Consider the following 17,854-nt stretch of genomic DNA (forward strand, 5'->3'; position numbering starts at 1 on the left):
TACACGAACCCAATTTTTAGTTCAAGGCCAGCAGTGTCTTGCTGGCAGACTACAGGCAAAGGTTTATGGACATTACCAAATGGAATTTAAACTGAAGTTGATCCCCCCGGGATCTCAGTTTCTATTCAGTTTGAGCATCAGAATGAAGGTGCTGGTGTGAAGGACCCCAGTGGGCCGATTGCACACACACACAGAAATTGCAATTCTGAAAGTGGGGACTATTTGCACCAAACTGTGGCATACAAAACATGTACCATCATGTGCACTTTAGGTCACAGCATGGAGCATGGAACATTTTGTTGAATAATTTTTTCTTTGCTCTAATAATTAATTGAGTACATTTGCAGATGGATCTTTGAATAATAACAATATCAATGCAATACTCTGACTCAAGAGACTGACTTAAAGGCACCCTGGTTATTCATTCACATCCCTGTGTGATCTCCCCATCAGATTTAAAACCTGCAACTCCTCGCAACTCCTTGGCTGCTGTTTTCCCCTAGGCTGAAGATTTTTTGGTCATTGTGGGAAATGTCATCTCCAGCGCTTTACTGTAAATAAGGCATATCTGTGGACACTTCAGTTCTCAGAGTGGGCGTCATTTACTCTTGTCGGGATTACCAATGGGGCAGTGTGACGGATTTCATATCAGCAGTGCTTCCCAAGAGGTTTGACAGAGACGGCTTCAGCCTTCAGAGTGTAAAGCTAAGCAGTATTACGGGGACTGGCAGGCTATTCGTCAGAATGGGAAGTATTAGCAATTTCATGGTCTGATTCAGCAAGTTCAGAGAGGACCGAAGACTGTCAAGTCAGATAATTCACACATTTTCATAGAGTGAAGACAAACATGCTTTGAAGTCAATTCTGGTTTTTCCTGTTGTATAACCACATCCAATTCTCTGTGACTTTTGTGTGGAGTTTGCATGTTCTCTCCAGGTACTCTAGCTTCCTCCCACAGTCCAAAGACGTGGTCATGGACATAGTTCAACTGGTGACTCTAAATTGCCTGTAGGTGTGAATGATTGTTTGTCTGTATGTGGTTTGTGATGATCTGGTGACTTGTCCTCGGAGTATCTCACCCTAAGTCGGTTGGGATAGGCTCCAGCACCACGACAACCATAATCAGGACAAGTGGTTACTGATAATGGATGGATGGATGGATGGATACTTTGTTTTGTTTTGTGTTATACTAATTAGATTTTTGTAATCAAATTAGAAAATAGTGTAGACATGCCTGTCACACTTTACCAGGGCCCAAAGCCCATTATGAGATTGCTTTATTTGTTCGACCAGCAGTCTAAAACTGACCTACCTATAACCTCCAACGCACACAATATTTATGTAATCTGAATACCTGCAGCTACACAGCACACACATTAACATCAACCCTCTGACAGCTTGATAACAACTCTATCAGACAGAGACTTGTTATTATTCATTATTATTATTATTCAGATAATTGCATGTCGTTTCTGATGTGCCTCATACCGAATATGATTTGATGTATTTAGCATTATTTGGGAAAATAACAGTAAAAAATAAGTCTGAATTTAAAAAGTTTTGCAACTTTCATAAATTCTGTTTTTTACACATCTACATTAACACTTGCATCTTCCCCTGTCTTGATCCCTGTACAGAACCAGAGCTGGATGTACCTGGTACTCTTGACTCTGTAGCCCAGCAGATCAATGAGACAGTCCACCGCCGTCGCCGCCGTGATGCTGGAGAGGATGATTACAACATTGAAATCCTGCTGGGTGTTGATGACTCTGTGGTTCGGTTTCATGGCAAGGAGCATGTGCAGAATTACCTCCTCACTCTCATGAATATTGTAAGTCACTGCCTATATGTTTTCCTGCTTTCCTTCCTTTCTGGACTGAATTCCACAGGGATTTTAAGAACCATACTATGAACTGTGGTTTTATTAGGCACAATAGGACTGTATTGATATTAATGGAAGAAGCTTGCTAGGATAAACACTGTGGGAATCCACATATAGCAAGCCAAAATCCTCACACCACTTCCTGTTTGGCATCTGCACCACTATCTTGTGTAAAGCAATAGAATCTCTTTGTGTTCCTGAGGAATACTGTCCTTATTTTAGGATAAATTAGTGTCTACCATTTACAGTACGTGAGTGAAGAGAGCTTCTTTGTAAAGTGAAGCCAACATAGAAGTATCTGAAATCTGCATTCTTTCTATTGACCAGCAGGGGGGCAGCTCTGTTGGCTGCAATACAGAGTTCTGATTGTATTTAGCCTTATGTTAAAATGACCCAATTCTCACTTGATTTATTACCTCAGTAAACAGTTTCCTTGTGTGTTTGTGCTCCCAATTGCTAATTTCAAGTCTTCTTCCATAACACATGATGTTCATTTTGTAAATTATGGTCCCATTTAGGGTAAAATAGATGATAAAATGGTATTCTTCAGGATGTGGTATTCTCAATGAATCCATCCATCACAATACACTGAAACTACAGATGAAACTTTCAAATATTAATCAAGATTCTTCTTCTAGATTCTGTCACTGCATTGCCTATTTCTCTCCCCAAATGTTTAGCCATTGTTTAGCTGTAATACAAGAAAGTCTGTGACCGGACACACTTCCATTTTTTTTTTCATAAGCAAATACAGCCAGACTCATAGTGAGTCACCCACCAGTTCCACGTTCTGGTCCAAATACGGTCACTTCTGGATCCAAAAAAGAATAATATAAGTCGATAATGCTAATTTAAAATGGTTGTTCACAAATCAATGGGTGATGTCACATTAGGTTTACACTTGGTATCTATTGGTGCGATTGCTTAGTAGTTAACTCATATTCATATTCTTAACATGGTTAAACAGCAGTCATTTTATTAGCATAATATCAAATACACCACCCATGATAATATACCAGCACGACAGCACACGCACTTACACCATAATATTCTGTTATAAGCCTCTTTTAGGCTTATAGTATATATCAGGACTGACATCTCACCTGTTTCGAGCCACAGCCAACAGGTATGGTGAACACACTGTATCCTACCTGCCCTGCACAAAACAGCAAGCAGACAAAGTTAGTGACTAGTTGGTGAAGGAAGGGGAGCATTCAGCAGCTTCTGAGGACCAGATAGAGTTCAGAACAAGACAATGAGGAAAGTGAGTATTGGACTTATATCTTCAGTTCACTGGGTTGGTTGAAAACTCCAATCCTTTTCAGTGGTAACTACCTATCCAAATTTAGCACTCAGTCATATTGGATGAATATTACAACATGAATCAGCAGCTAAACTTTTTTTAAATTCCCAGTTGTTGTTTTTTTTCCCTGTCTTTTGAGAGCTGACTCAGTATTAGTAAGACCTCCGCTCTGTTTCCCCAGGCCAAAAACACTACAGAGGAGGTTACACCACCCTCTAATCTGCCATAACAATCACAGACTCTTAACCATAACCGGTCATGATCTGAATACATGAGTCGTCAGCATTAACAACAGCTACTCACCCGTGAGTACTCTGCTGTGTTTCAGTGTCATGTCGACAGATCCAAGTTAAATATAGACATGCATGAGTTTACAAATAGCACTTCTGTCTACACCAGGATACCAATACAGCCTCTTTAGATAGCATTACACCATCAAATCTCATGAAGACATTATCACACCTACAATCTGTTTTGGATGTAGTTGCAACTTAGCAGGGCCATTTAAACAAGATATTCCACATTGGCATTTGGCAATTGATTCCCACAGTTATTTGCCTCAGGAGCAGTTCCGAAATGTAGTGTTTACTTATTACGGATGACAATGAAAAGCCTCACTACCGGTGGAAGAAATTGGACTGATGTGCCACCATTTGCTGTCTACATGGTGAGGCGGTCCTTTAATGAGACATTTTGATGCAGACATCGAAGCAGGCAGAATACCTTCACCGCATTGTATTCATGCTCTCTGTGGAGGTTGGCTTCACTGTGGAAGTCGGTAGTGCTGTTCCTCAGCAACAGGTCTGCTGATGATCAAAGCTTCGCCCCAGGGATTTGGACTGGGTTGAAGATGATTGCGTGTGACACAAATTCTGATAGGCGTCGGGTAATGTTGTTTGGTGTCGTCGATGACATGTTGTGGGGGAGAAGAATTAGTCTCGAAACATGAAAGCAGAAAGCTGATGAAATCAAAGAAACAAAGCTAATAGCTGACAAGCATGTTATGGTTTTTGATGGAATGGTGCTTTTATGTATCACCAGGAGATATATGAGTCAGCTATGAATGGGATGCTGCTGCCATCGATTTTATCTGGGTTATATCTAGTGCATCACCCTCGTATACGAGCTATCTGTTGATTGCAGAAAGGACTGGCTGTATTCCCGATTGCTTGTCACACATTTCCTATGAAGGCATTGTCCAAGAAATATTTTAAAAAATGTGTTTCAGAGCTGCGAAAAAAAATCCTTTCAAATGCATATGTTTTGTTATGTTCTAATTGTGTTTACACTGTTTTCTGCATTCCTTTACCTTTTGTATTCATTGTGTCCTATAAACACAGGGCTTATTTTTCTCTTGCCCTTACGAACTTATTCTTGATGACATGCTTCAATATGTATTGTTGAATTACAATTACAACCCTCACAGGCCTTGTTTTTATTGAGCATAACAGCCCTGCAATGTGCGTATTGTGTTTCTGAATTGAATGCAGTTTAGTTAAAAGCTCAAATGAAAAACATCCACAGCCACATCCTGACTGGCTTTCACCACTATTCATATGAGGCACATCTGCTGGGTGGACTGAGGCTTTCTGGATAAAAACGCTGCAAGCTGGACTGACAGGCAGGATTTCAGCAATTTGTTTGTGAATGGCAGCCAATCAGAGCCCCATCAGTCATGTGTTTCCCAGAGTTTGAGTCTGACAGTCTGTAAAAAAAGAAAAATACTTGTGTAAACATTTTGATTATTTATCCTCATCTTACCTCACATACATCAAAATCTGACTGACAGTAATATATGAAATGTGTAATATAGTTAATATATAAAAATAAAATACTTTTTAACTTATATAAGTTTGACTTGCTAAGATGTACAGTACGCAACATTGCATGTACAGACACACAATACATTTTTGTAATTAATTAGTTATAATTAAAGGCTAATTAATCATATTTAATATCTCATGTGATTTCATATCTTAAAATACTGAGTTGCCATTTCTCTTGGTGTGCCAAAAATGTATTTGGTATCTCATAATTCTAACTAATTTTTCATTAATAATTTGACTTTTTTTTTTATCTCTATTGTGATTAACCATATATTTCCATCTATTCTTTTCCTGGCGAAAATGGGCTCCCATACTTTAATTAACTCTCTCTGCTCTGTTACTGTGAGACTGCTGAGAGAGTGTTCTCTTGGTATCTTATTATATTAATGTTGACTTCTTATCTCAAGTTTGATATAATGGGCTATCCTTATGACTCTGTATTTTAGAATTTCCACATTTGGACTTATTAAGTTGAGTATCTTATAATTGAAAACACAGTGTAACTGGGGAGAAGGTTTAAGTTGTACAGTAGATGAAAAGTTATGTTTTTCTCTTCTTGCTAAATTCTCTCTCTCTCTCTCTCTCTCTCTCTCTCTCTCTCTCTCTCGCTCTCTGTGCTCTCTCAATTTTGATTCCATGACTTTGACTTTGACTTAGCATTTCATAATTTTCTTAGTATGTCAAAGGTTTGATTTTCTATGACATCATTTAGATTTTCCAATAGTATTTATAGTTTTATTACTCCTAACCTTTTGTCTTTTCTTTTCCTGACATCAGTTGTTTTTTTTATAGTTTAAAAACAGACCAAATTTTCCTTATGGTTGAGGTGCACACCATGAATCACAACATTCCCGGTTTGTGTCTGTCTGAGGACCTATTGTTGCTTGTCATTCTCCATCTCTCATTCGCTCTTCTAGTTTCCTGTCCTGTGTGGTCTACTGTCACAATCTGATAAAATAAATACTCACCTGTAGCTGAAATTGCTCCTAACTGACCATTAGTTAAACTCACTCTTTGCTATTTTTATATACACTACACCCATAAAAGATGGATGAGAAAAATGTGATGCCATGCCTTGAATCACTCGCTCAATCACTTCATTGCTATGGCCAGCAGTGATGATATTATAAGGTTATGTATGGTGTTTTCTAGTAGAGATCCCAGCTGGCTTTGACTGGAGGCTGCTCATGCTTTGGCCTCTCAACACTGATTACTATGATTGACAACAGTGTCTGGTTCCAGCTATGTCTGGTAATCTAGATCTCTGTCTCTGCCTCAGTTCTCTCAGCTACACTTTCAGTACACCCTCATCTCTTCCTATTTTTTCTACCATTTCCTCTTCTCTCCTAAATTTCTTGTCTTTTCTTCTCCTCTCATCTCCTCTCCTCTCCACTTCCATCCTTTTTTTCTTTCTACCCTTCTAGTCCCACTTATGTCCCATTTTCCTCTCTCATATTTCCTCTCTTGTCTCCTTTTCTATGCACCCCTTCTCTCCTCTTCTCACCCTCCCTTTTCCTTTCATTTGTTCTTATTTTCTTCCCTCTGTCCTTCTATCCTTCAATCTTCTCATCTCCAATCCTTTTTTTATTTTCCCTTCTCTTCTCTTACCTTAGCTTCTCTAATCTCTTCTCCCTTTTCTCCCCCCCTTTGCTTTTATGTAAATATGTCTGGTTTTCTCCTGCTCATCAGAGCCAACACTCCTCACCATCCTCCAGAGAACAACTGATTGGAACATACAATGAGCTTATATGTATTTGTGTGTGTGTGTCTGTGTGTGTGTGTGTGTGTGTGTGTGTAGGTGTAGGTGTATGTGAGTGTGTTTGCATGTGTGTTTCTGCACATGTTGTCAACTGTCACCAACCAATGTAGGTTTCAGGAAATCTTACACACGGACACAGACACACAAACTTACTTTTAGTCCTCAGTCAGTCTTTATTGTCACATCCTTTGTCATTAATGAGACTCCATTAGCGAATGCAGCACAGCCTTTCATACTTATCACCACTGCCAGGGGGAGTCAAACAACTCGACAAGGGATCCAAGCACCTGTCAGAGAACCTGTCCGCTGTATTTATTTTCTTCTATTTGAGTTTTGGATGCTTTTGTCTTTATCTTTGGTGTACACATAAAAAGAGACACAAGGGGAATAAAACTGCTTCCCTGTGTTTTTCTTTTCCTTTCAGGCTGTCTCAGATCAATAAGGGTTCATATTTGCTTCACATTACTCTTGAAAGTGTCGGAAGGAAGCCATTACACATCGACTCGTTCGCCATTAAAAGGGCTTCAATAAAAAAGTTATGTCCTTTACAATGTGCTCACCTAACATAACAGAGACAATTCAGAGTTTGAGGCATTTTGTCAAGATGATAATCAGAATTTCTGTTTTCAGAATCAGTAGAATAAGTTACAAATTGTGTACATTGTGTCAAATGATCCAAATCAAAAAGAAAAAAATAAAGATAAGAAAATAAACTACCTATGTGACGAAGAGAAGCTGGAGGCAGTGGTTCCATTTTCACTAATGATTCCTTTAAATGGGACATAAAGGAATGCATAACTTTTATGGACCTCTATTGGTGACATATTGGTACTGCAGCAACATGTACATATTAAATACTGAGTCCCCAGTTTTTTGTGTTTGATTCTATATGTAGTGAAAGGTATTTTTCACTTGTTTTGTTCACCATAACGCAGTCCAGTGCTACACTGTGAGAGTTAATTCAACACCTATGACAGTGTCCCCATTAACTAAGCATTGCAAGCATCACAAAATATTTATTGCACAGATGTTTTTTTGGATTGCTTTAGCATCAAGTAGAAAATGCAGGAGACAGTTTTGCATGCTAGTTACTGTAAACCTGAGTGCCATCTACCTATACTTATCACAACAGGTAAGCAGAGCACAGTGTCCTTTCCCAATCATAGCTAAAAGTATCTACGCCCACGTGTAATTTTCAAAAAAATCTAATTTCAAAAGCATAGACATAATTGTTTCTCTTCCAGATACTCTAATCTGGCTGCAGGGGTGCAGCTCCCATTGCCCCATTGAGCCACATGATCATTAAGGAGGTCCAGGACTGATGTCAGGGGATAATACCTGTCTCACAGTTGGAAGCTCCAGGTCATCGCAAAGGTGTTGGATGGGGTTAATGCCAGGGCTCTGTGTAGTCCATCATGATCTTCAACACCAGAGTGAGAATACCATTTCTTTAAGGATGTAGCCTCATGGATTGGTGTGATGTCATGTTGCCACAGTTGGAAGAATACTGTCATCTAAAAAAACACCAAACCATTAAAAAACAGCTGCAAGTTTGCAGTGTACAGTGTGCAGTTGTACATGCTTACAACTTGAATTTAATAAAAAACATAAAAGATAGAAGATATATACATATATATTTTTTTTTTTTTTTGTTAGGTGTGAGGACCACAAAGTTATCTCATAAATTGGCTCATTAGATATCACTTGATTGGTTGAGGCTGTATATGATAAGTTTGAAAATGAAAAAAAAAAAAAATCACAGCTGGCAGTGAGGTTACACCACTAGCATCACGTGACCAAATCCCCTGTGTGACTTCTGTGCATTGTATGGGCAAGAAAGACAGCAGGAGACAAACCTCAAAATGCCAATTCAGCTACGATGAAACACCAATTTGTGTGCACTATTACATTAATGTCATCATCTCAGAACATTAATGCATCTCTTAAGATTGCCCAAGGAAAAAAAAAAAAACTTTATTTAATACAAAAGTTCCGGCAGTTGAGAGGACAACAGAAAAAGTGCTATTGTTCCTGAACAGATTGTACTCAGGAAAGTAAAATTTGAGTTGGACATCTCCGCTGAGGAGGTAATCAAGTTAGTGGTATTGATCGGTGACCCCATCAGTCCCCCGTGTCCCTGCAAAGAGATGGATTATGGCCATCACAAGCTATTGAGAAGTTATGTGATAAAACGTGAGGCTGAACAGTGATTCGTACTGTAAATGTGTGGAGTAAGCTGTAAAACAGTTGGTTGTGACACAACCTTCGAAAGCAAGCAGATCAGTGTATTGGAAAAACATATGCTGCAATTTTAGCCTGCCTTGAAGGGTAGGGCTTGCAGTGTAGAGCACAGTAGCTTCAATAAGGCAAAAACAATTTAGCATATTTTCCACCTCCTCTATCTTGTGTGGGGAACACAAGCATATTGTGCAATGAGGTGGACAATCTGAGTGAGAAATCACTGGACCAAAGAAAATGAGACCCACTGTGATGCTGCCTGTCGCTTCAGTTCAAATGTTCCCTGCTAATGAGGTCTTCTCATTTACAGTGTCAGAGAGCTGGTCAAGATGTCGATTTGTTCACTGATTCGATTGGCACTTACTGTACGGTCAATCAGTTAGTGCCAAAACAACAGTTCTTTGTTCTTTTTATGTAAAGTGTCTTTAAGTACCTTGTAAAGTGCTTTTAAATAAAATGTATTATTAGTATTATTAGTTCTTTATTAAATGAACGGTTTGTTGGTTGTTGTTTTTTTTTTTTTTTTGTTTTGGGGTTTTTTTCTGAGAGTGATTAGCTTAGCTTAGCATGAAGCTGTATCCAGTTCAAAAGTACCTCTACCTAAAGCTCATTTACAGAAATGTAAAATGACATTTTGTGGTTTTAATGGAGTTGAATGCTTTGGTATTGAACTTCTAATCTCAACTCTTGGAAAGCAAAACGTTATTTCCCACAGTATTAAACTATCCCTTGAACATCACCCATATCTATTTAAGCCTCGTCTAATTTTATCATCGTGTACTCATCCACTAAAATGATATCAGGTTTGTCTAACGTCTATCCATGTGAATATTAAGAGACAGGCTCATGTACCTTATATCTTCAAGTAGATAAGTGACCTTGCACATGGAAAATAATTTAACAGAAAATCCATCATTTTAATATGTCCCAGATACCTGCAGATACAGTCAGTGATGCTGATCCCTAAAGGGGAAATTTGATCCTTCTGGCTGATTAAAAACACACAACAGGTCTGCGAGAGATAATAGTGTTGGTGTTAAGGTGTGATGACTGCTAAAATGGGGCCACAGCTGGAGCTTGTGTGCTTGGAAAAAAAGCTCTCTGATTTTAAGCCGATGGAAAGCATAGGTCAGGCTACCTGGAGAGAGCTATTCCCTGGCAAGGCTCCCTGAGTTACCTAATTCTCTTTGCATTACTTTAGAGACTGCAGGGAACATGAAATACTATGGTCTGAATACTAAAATTGCTTTTGTCATGCTCTTTCTGTTCCTCTCTTGTCTATATATTTTCTCTCTGCCATCTCTTCATTTCAAAGCCATCTCTTCTAATATCAAAGATACTTTTTGTATCATGAAAAATCTTCTTCTTCTTCTTCTTGTACCTAGATAAGTCAGGACAATTTTATATATATGTACGAATATCACAAATCATAAATTTGCCTCAAGGGGCTTTTACAGTCTATACGGCATACACCCTCTGTCTATTTCTATAGACCCTTGATTTTGAAAAAGGACCAAGCCCATATTTTAATGGCGAGGAAATGGAAGAAATTTCAGAGACAATAGAAAGGATTCCTTTACAGCTAGTTTCTGTAAGTACAGACCTAACTATACATCTGTGCTCAGTGTAATATAACTACTCGTGAGTGCATAAGCTGCAGGCACTAATGTTTAGATGCACACTTAGATTTAGATCAAAGAACATTATGCAAAAACACCTCTCTCGCTGTATTCTCCGACTCACCCATAAAACCACAAAATAGCGCTTGGACAGATTTGTGATTATAGTTACTCATGGAGTGCTTTGTGAAGAATGGCTTATTTCTCTCTCTCTTCCACTCATGAGAGGTAAGTAGAAGGCCAGAATTGATACGATAGGGGGTGTAAAATGGCAACAATGATGCAGATACCTTAAAAAATGGTATTTGTGTGGGAAATGTATAGTTCTCTGACTGATAAAGACTCTTTTGTTTTTTTTAGGTCAATGAGATTTACCATGATGAGTCTCTGGGAGTCCACATCAACGTTGTCCTGGTGAGAATGATCATGCTGGGGTATGCCAAGGTGAGTTTAACAGTCCAGTCCTAATGATTAGCCTGTTGTTGTTGAAATGCAGACAAATTAGGGGAAATGAGAAGCTGCAGTTAAAATAGCTTTTCTCCTTCATGCTTGGATGGCATTGGTTGGTTGCAATCTGCAACGTTACTGTAAGATGACACTAAATCCTACACACTTAACCTTTAAGAGTCAAAACTACACATTCATGAGGTGCCCCTATAGCTCTCCTGGTACGGCATGTGCCCCATGTATCAAGGTTAAAAGTCCTTTCCACAAGGACTTGGGTTCAACTCCAGCCTGGGTCCTTTGCTGCATATCATACCTTTGCTCTCTCCCATGAATTACATGCCCAATACCCCAAAAAGTATAAAACAAAAGATGTCTCATTTTAGAATTAGAATCATGCTGGACTGAGGTTAGTCAATTTGCAAAATTATTGAGAGTAGAGTTTAATCAGTTCATCATTTTGGCACCAGTTAGGAGAATTAAGAGACATAGTATCTCTTTAGAAGCTTGTATTAGTTTTTGAAAAGAAGATTCATATTACCCACACAGTTGGTGAAGTTATCCTCAATTGTCAGTTCATATGTTTTGCCATTTCATGTAGAGCAGAATATTTTTCTGCTTTGCAATCTTGAGCCTAGATAACAGCTACATTGGCTGGACTCTCAGCTCAAATCTTTTCAAACATTGGCCATAATGTCCCAGCTCTGGCAAAGTAACAGCATGAGTAAAACACAAACACATTTTTAGTTACATATTGGAGGTGTTGTGGTGGTGGGGAAGCACATTTGGTCCCATCTGCCTCCCCACAGTGAAAGTCTGTGCACAAAAATGAGTTAGTGTTTGCTGTGGGGAAACAACGGCTCTGACCCAGAGGTGAAGCATCAACCCATCATCACTGGCTGTATCAACAAACGAAAAAGAAAGTCAGAAACACTTCTGCATCACTGGGATGAGTCCATAATGCAATTGCAAGAGTACACAAACAGAACCCCAAACATAACCAACAGTTCTACGGAAGAATAATAAACAACAATAATAATAAATGATGGTCTTGTGCATTATCTACTGTCCTTCATGTGCAGAATCAATGATACCGATTAGAAATACACAGCATTCAGTCTAAATATTTCATAATTGGTTAGAATTGATGCCGTTTGTCCTCATGATTTTATATCGGTATGAAATATGTGTATAATTGCTTCAGAACAGTGGTTATTTCAACCTCATGAAGCATGCTGATGACACATCCATAGCCATTAATAATGGAGCAGAGATGCTAAATAGGGAAGAAAATGTATGCAGATTACAGGGGTCACTCACTCTCGCTCTCTTTCACACATACTGTAAAAATGCACATGCACTTGCACGCAAAAAATTGCAAAGTAATTTGTAACGGCATATTGGATGTGCATTTTTTCATAGATTGTAACCAGGAACTTCAGTCTGATATCCACTTATTATCATTTTATGAATAATCTTTACTCATACCTGTAAGATGAATTAATCTATGCAGTTTTGGGCTGCTGACAGAATACTAACATGTTCATTTGAGCTGTCAATGTAGCAGTAAGTAGTAAGCATTTCTCTCTCTCTCTCTCTTGCCCATCAGTCTATCAGTCTCATTGAAAGAGGCAACCCGTCACGGAGCCTCGAGAATGTGTGCCGCTGGGCGTTTGTACAACAGAAAGGTGACCCTGATCACGCGGAACACCACGACCACGCAATTTTCCTCACTCGGCAGGGCTTCGGCCCTACAGGGATGCAGGGTAAGGCCCCAGAGACTCACTGGTTCAAATAAAAATGTGTAGTTGCCTGCAGATTTTTGTCCTGCCAAGTGTGGCTGATCTGAATAAAGTTACAGGCGGTTATCCATCCTAATACACAGCAGTAAAATATCCTGTCTTGCAACATTTGTAACTTGTTAATCAGGACTGATTCTTTGGTTTATTCTTAACATTAAAGGTCATGAAAGGCTACCGACTTCATCTGAAGAATTAAACTGTTTTTCACTTTTTTTCAATTTGGAAGTTTAACAAGCTATTAAACAAAGCTTCTGTCATTTGTGAACTCTCCCCAGATTCTCTCTGATTGCATTTGAGATACAGCTATAACAATGCTTTGTGCCCCAGTCTGAGAAAAACAGCAGACCTTGAAACACAGCACTGAACATTCAAAAACCCCTTTTATCACAAATGTCAAGCACAAATAGCTTGACAATCTAGAAAGGGTAATACCCCAAAGAAAGCCCTTTGTGCTTCAGATTTGGCAACTTTCCTTAATGTCTACACTTGTGAATGCAGACCTGGAAAGGCTGGAGGCTCAAGGCAATTTACACTGTCTGCCTGATATTGACTTCTCATCCCCTTTCCTATTTTCTCCACCGCAGCCAAACTGAAACAATGAGAACAACTAAATGCCCAATGTCTGCACTACTAAAGGCAATTCAACCTGATTCATGCCATTTTTTTTACTTGCCCCTTACAACAACAGCTAAGTATATTTTTTACTCAGAGGTGAACATTTTGGTTTTGGTGATTGGTGACACTAATTCCCTTCCTTTTTGTGGAGACAAAGGGAAACAAATTTATAAAGCAATGCACCAGGCATGTTTTAAATGACCTCACAAGCATTTGCAGACCGCAGTGATGGAGTGACATTATGTCAGAGTTATTGGGGTGCATTCCTAACATGGCATGTTTCGAGAAGTTTGTTTAAAATTCGGAGCATTACTACTGCTTTGTCTGGCCAGGTAGAAGTTCTGCCAATAATCATAGAAATGAAAAAATCTCTGTTTTTCAGGTCTGCAGTACTTTTTGTTCGAAATGACAACATCTACAGTATCTACTGTAGTTTGAGCCGTTTAGAAGACAACTCTAAAAAAACAAAATATCAGGGGTGGAGTTGTATCTAAAAATGAGTCCCAGAGGAGGTAACTTACTGCAGACAGTGTAGATACGTTTATTGTGATGTAATAAAGTTACACAGATTGGAATGTAAGTTGTTTTGACCCAAGAAACAAAAACAGCTAGTTTTGCTGTGGTAAATCAGTGCAATAGGATGATAATGGTGTCTCATGTTTGTTGGTTACTGTTGTGTATAGGGTGTGGTGGTCCTGATGTGGGTGTGTTATGAATGTTCCACTGACAGTGTTCAACTTTTTAGGAGGCCAACTGGCTGACAAGTCTTTTCCACTTTATTTGGAGAAACTGTAGACAGACTGAGTGAACTGCAAGAAATGCTAAGAGGACCTAAAACACATTAGGAAAATGCTATGAACATACAGTTTAGCCCACGTACAATTATTAAAACTTAAAGCTCCAATAAGCAAGCTATCTATAAGTTCATGACACTTCATTTACAAAGTCATTTGAACTGTGTCGTGTAAAAGATAAAAAAAATGCAACAAATTATTTTTTCCACTGTGTTATGAACCATACAAAATATGCTGTGCAATACAAGTGGTTACACTTTCAGCTTGTTCAGGCAGAACATGGAGATAGTATCAGCTTAGTACACACAGTCCTGTGATGCAGCTGTGGCTAAAATGACCAGTGACCCGGTATACAGCGTCACGCTCTACCTGAGATGTGATCAACTTTAGCACCTTAATCCAGGATTTGGCTGTACTGGACTTGGTTTTTTTGATTTTATTTTTGAAGCTGATTGTTATCCACTGGTACTACAATGTAGCAGACCTCCAGACATGTGGTTGTCATGGGAATAAGAGCCAGAGTACATGGACAGACCTTTAGAAGCGTCTGGCAACAAAGATAGCATGAATCAATCTCTGTGTCTGTGCAGGCTCAGACTTAGAGGGTTATTATTTTCTGGTGTGTTGATTCTGTTACAGCATAGGTATTTGTTGTTATGTGGGAATTAATTAATACTCCTCTAATAGCCCTGTGCTCATGCCAGCTTAACCTGACAGCACCAGATGGTTTGTTACAGGAAACCATCTGGGAAGTCGCTATTGGAAACTGTTTGGAAAAGAGAAGGAACTTATTTATGAATATATATTTGGCAGGTGATTGGATGTACTAATTGTCTATCATCATCTACCAATCAACCAGTTAGATCAATAACTCATATAACAGAGCCAAACTCTTACTGAAGACAGCCGGGAGAAGAGTGCAAAGATCTTTTCCATTGAAAAAAGTCTTTAGCGCCATTCTTGCCCTTCTCTTAATTCTATAAGTTATGATAGCAGCATGCTAGATGATTGACAGGTGGGTGCCGTCACAGGCAATGACAGTATAAAGAATGGACAACGTATGCGTGACGTCACCCATAGGTTATTTGAAGTGTTTTGACACTCAGCGGCAGCGGTGTGAGCTAGCTCTTCAAAAACCTATGGGTGACGTCAGGGATACATCCAAGTTTCTTACTGTCCATGGTTGTCACACACACCTAGCATTAAACCACGACCATAGTTCATGCTGCTATTTAATATGAATTAAATATACTGCATTTTTTCTAAATCACTTACCACTAGCATAGTTGGCTCAGAATTAGTGAGGTCACCCTGAAGTAAAGGATTTAGTTTTCATTCCACAAGCAACACAGCGATTAATTATTCATTTTATTAATTAATAATCAGTGCATGCCTGCATACTGCATACGTGTTATATTGTGGCACTATACTTTCAATGCAGACAAAACCTTTTTACCTTTTTCATCTTCACTACTTCACCATCGCCTCATATGTAAAGTGCTGCGTTAAGAAAAATACTAAAAGGATCCATGAGTTATTTTCTCTCCCCTCTAAGAAAAAAAAAAAAAAAAAAAAGGTCAGTGTGTGTTTGTATTTTGATGTACAGCAAGCGATGCATCTGTTTCACACTGTGCACAGGAGAACTGAAGCAGCAGTGACAGAGAAGATCAGCTGGTGACTCCGGCACTATAAAAAGCCAGGAGACACTGTATTTTAGTGGTCTGTTCCCTGTGGGGATGCTCTGAAATAAAGAGTTCAAAGCTGCATCAAAGCATTTTACCATTCAACCGGCGTCTTCTCGCCTGCAGTCATTCACAGTACAGTGGGCTTGGTTTTTGACGACAACACCTGCAAATTCTGTCTGTCTCACTGTGCCTCACTGTTCCCACCAGTAACTTGAAAAGCAAAGCATTATTTAATTATTTAATAACTATATAATTCATTTGTAGGATTATTTCACAGTTTTGTGAAATAATCCTACAAATACAGCATTTACTTTTTTTTTTTTTTTACACCATTCTATCTTTTCAGTGATTCACAGAGAATTTTCGACAATCTTTAATAATCAAACTGGCTTCTATGTCGATATTTCACATTTTAATTGAGATGTGGGCAGTAATTCTGGAGGTCTGGAATCACATATTGAATCTTATTAAATTAATCATTATAGTTCTTAATTAATTGTTATATTAAATAAAAAACAGATTTAACATTCTTTTATATTTGCATGAAATTCGAATCTTTTGAAGCCTCTTTTCTTATTTTTAAAAAAGACACAGGAGAGCAGATAAGAGCTACATCCACAGCTTGTTTCCAAAAAGTTGAGAGGATAAATGAATTATTGAATTGTTCTGTTTATTGGTACACTAACTGTCAGTTCATTTGTATTGCAGACTCATGAATGAATACATGGGTAGTTTTAATGATATATACTCCAGCTACTGTGTTCCATTTTTGAAGCTAAATTTATTTGAAAGAAATAGTTGAGGCCTTTTTGGTGTATATCAATCAAATTCCCAAACCGAGCTGATGCCATCAAGGGCATTAAGACGTGATTGGCTTCATGACTTCTTGTTGGACTCCTGTAGTCAAAGGCGGAATTATTCCGTTGCTTTCTGGGGAAAACATCTTACAATCACTTCTCTGCAGTCTTCCCTTGAGCCATTGTTAGATTTTGATAACCACAGAGCCATGTTGTAAGCAAGATGTCATTTAGCTTCTGTTTGAGTGTGACATGTTTTAAAATTGAATCATTTTCGCATTCTGAAATAAACAAAGCAATTGACCAGATTCCACCCCGTGGGCAGTGAACAGACAATCAGAGGTTGATAGAAATAGTTGATGGTAAAGATGGAATGGAAATGCTTGCACTGCCTTCCCTAAATAGCAAATCTGATCCATCAAACACCATGGAAACAAACAAAACCTATCCCCATCGCACTATTCTGGATGTTTTGGCTGTGATTTTGCATTTTCTACAGCTTCAGTAAATCTTTGTTTTGATTGACAACATAGTTCAAAAGTTACCTGACAAAAAAAAAAAGGCATAACTTTAAGCCTTAATAGAATTTGAAAGGGTCAGTTAAATTGAAATTCAGCCTCAGTACAGCTGTCAGGAACAGAAAAATTGGCTGTAAACTGTGAATTGGGGATTTTAATATGGGGGCTTATGGAGATTGACTTGTTCTGTAGCCAGCCTCAAGTGGCTATTTGAGGAACTGCAGCAGGATGAAATATAGTTTTAGCAGTCTAGTTTATCAGTGTTTATTATTAATACTATATTAAAATCAATATGACAAGCTTGAATGTAAACTGAGAGGCAGCCTGCAGGCTTAAGTTGCTCTCTGCTGCAGCCTTTGGTGTGAGTGCATGATGATGATCTAATCTAGATATTTATAAATTCTCATGAGAGCTAAGATTTTTTTTTAATAAATTATGGCAGCTGGACCGAAAGTGGGCAATGTTTAGAGATTCATTCAAACTGTACATGCAAGCTGGACAAAACTAGATTTTGAGAAGTTCACCTGTCTAATCCCCAGAGTAAATTAAACCCTTGGGGAAAACATAATGCC

The 17,854-nt window shown here is 38.5% G+C and overlaps 1 protein-coding gene across 1 annotated transcript in view; it reads left to right on the plus strand.

Annotated features, from left to right (window-relative positions):
- The window catches only part of adamts3 (ADAM metallopeptidase with thrombospondin type 1 motif, 3), a 119,680-nt gene that overhangs the window by 47,744 nt on the left and 54,082 nt on the right, over positions 1 to 17,854 (plus strand). The window contains exons 5-7 of the mRNA XM_010736566.3: positions 1,638 to 1,831; positions 10,988 to 11,071; positions 12,681 to 12,837. Of these exons, the coding sequence (XP_010734868.1) occupies positions 1,638 to 1,831; positions 10,988 to 11,071; positions 12,681 to 12,837 (435 nt within the window). The remainder of the gene's footprint in view (positions 1 to 1,637; positions 1,832 to 10,987; positions 11,072 to 12,680; positions 12,838 to 17,854) is intronic.

The sequence above is a fragment of the Larimichthys crocea genome, chromosome III (assembly GCF_000972845.2).
Source record: "Larimichthys crocea isolate SSNF chromosome III, L_crocea_2.0, whole genome shotgun sequence".
NCBI lineage: Eukaryota > Metazoa > Chordata > Actinopteri > Sciaenidae > Larimichthys > Larimichthys crocea.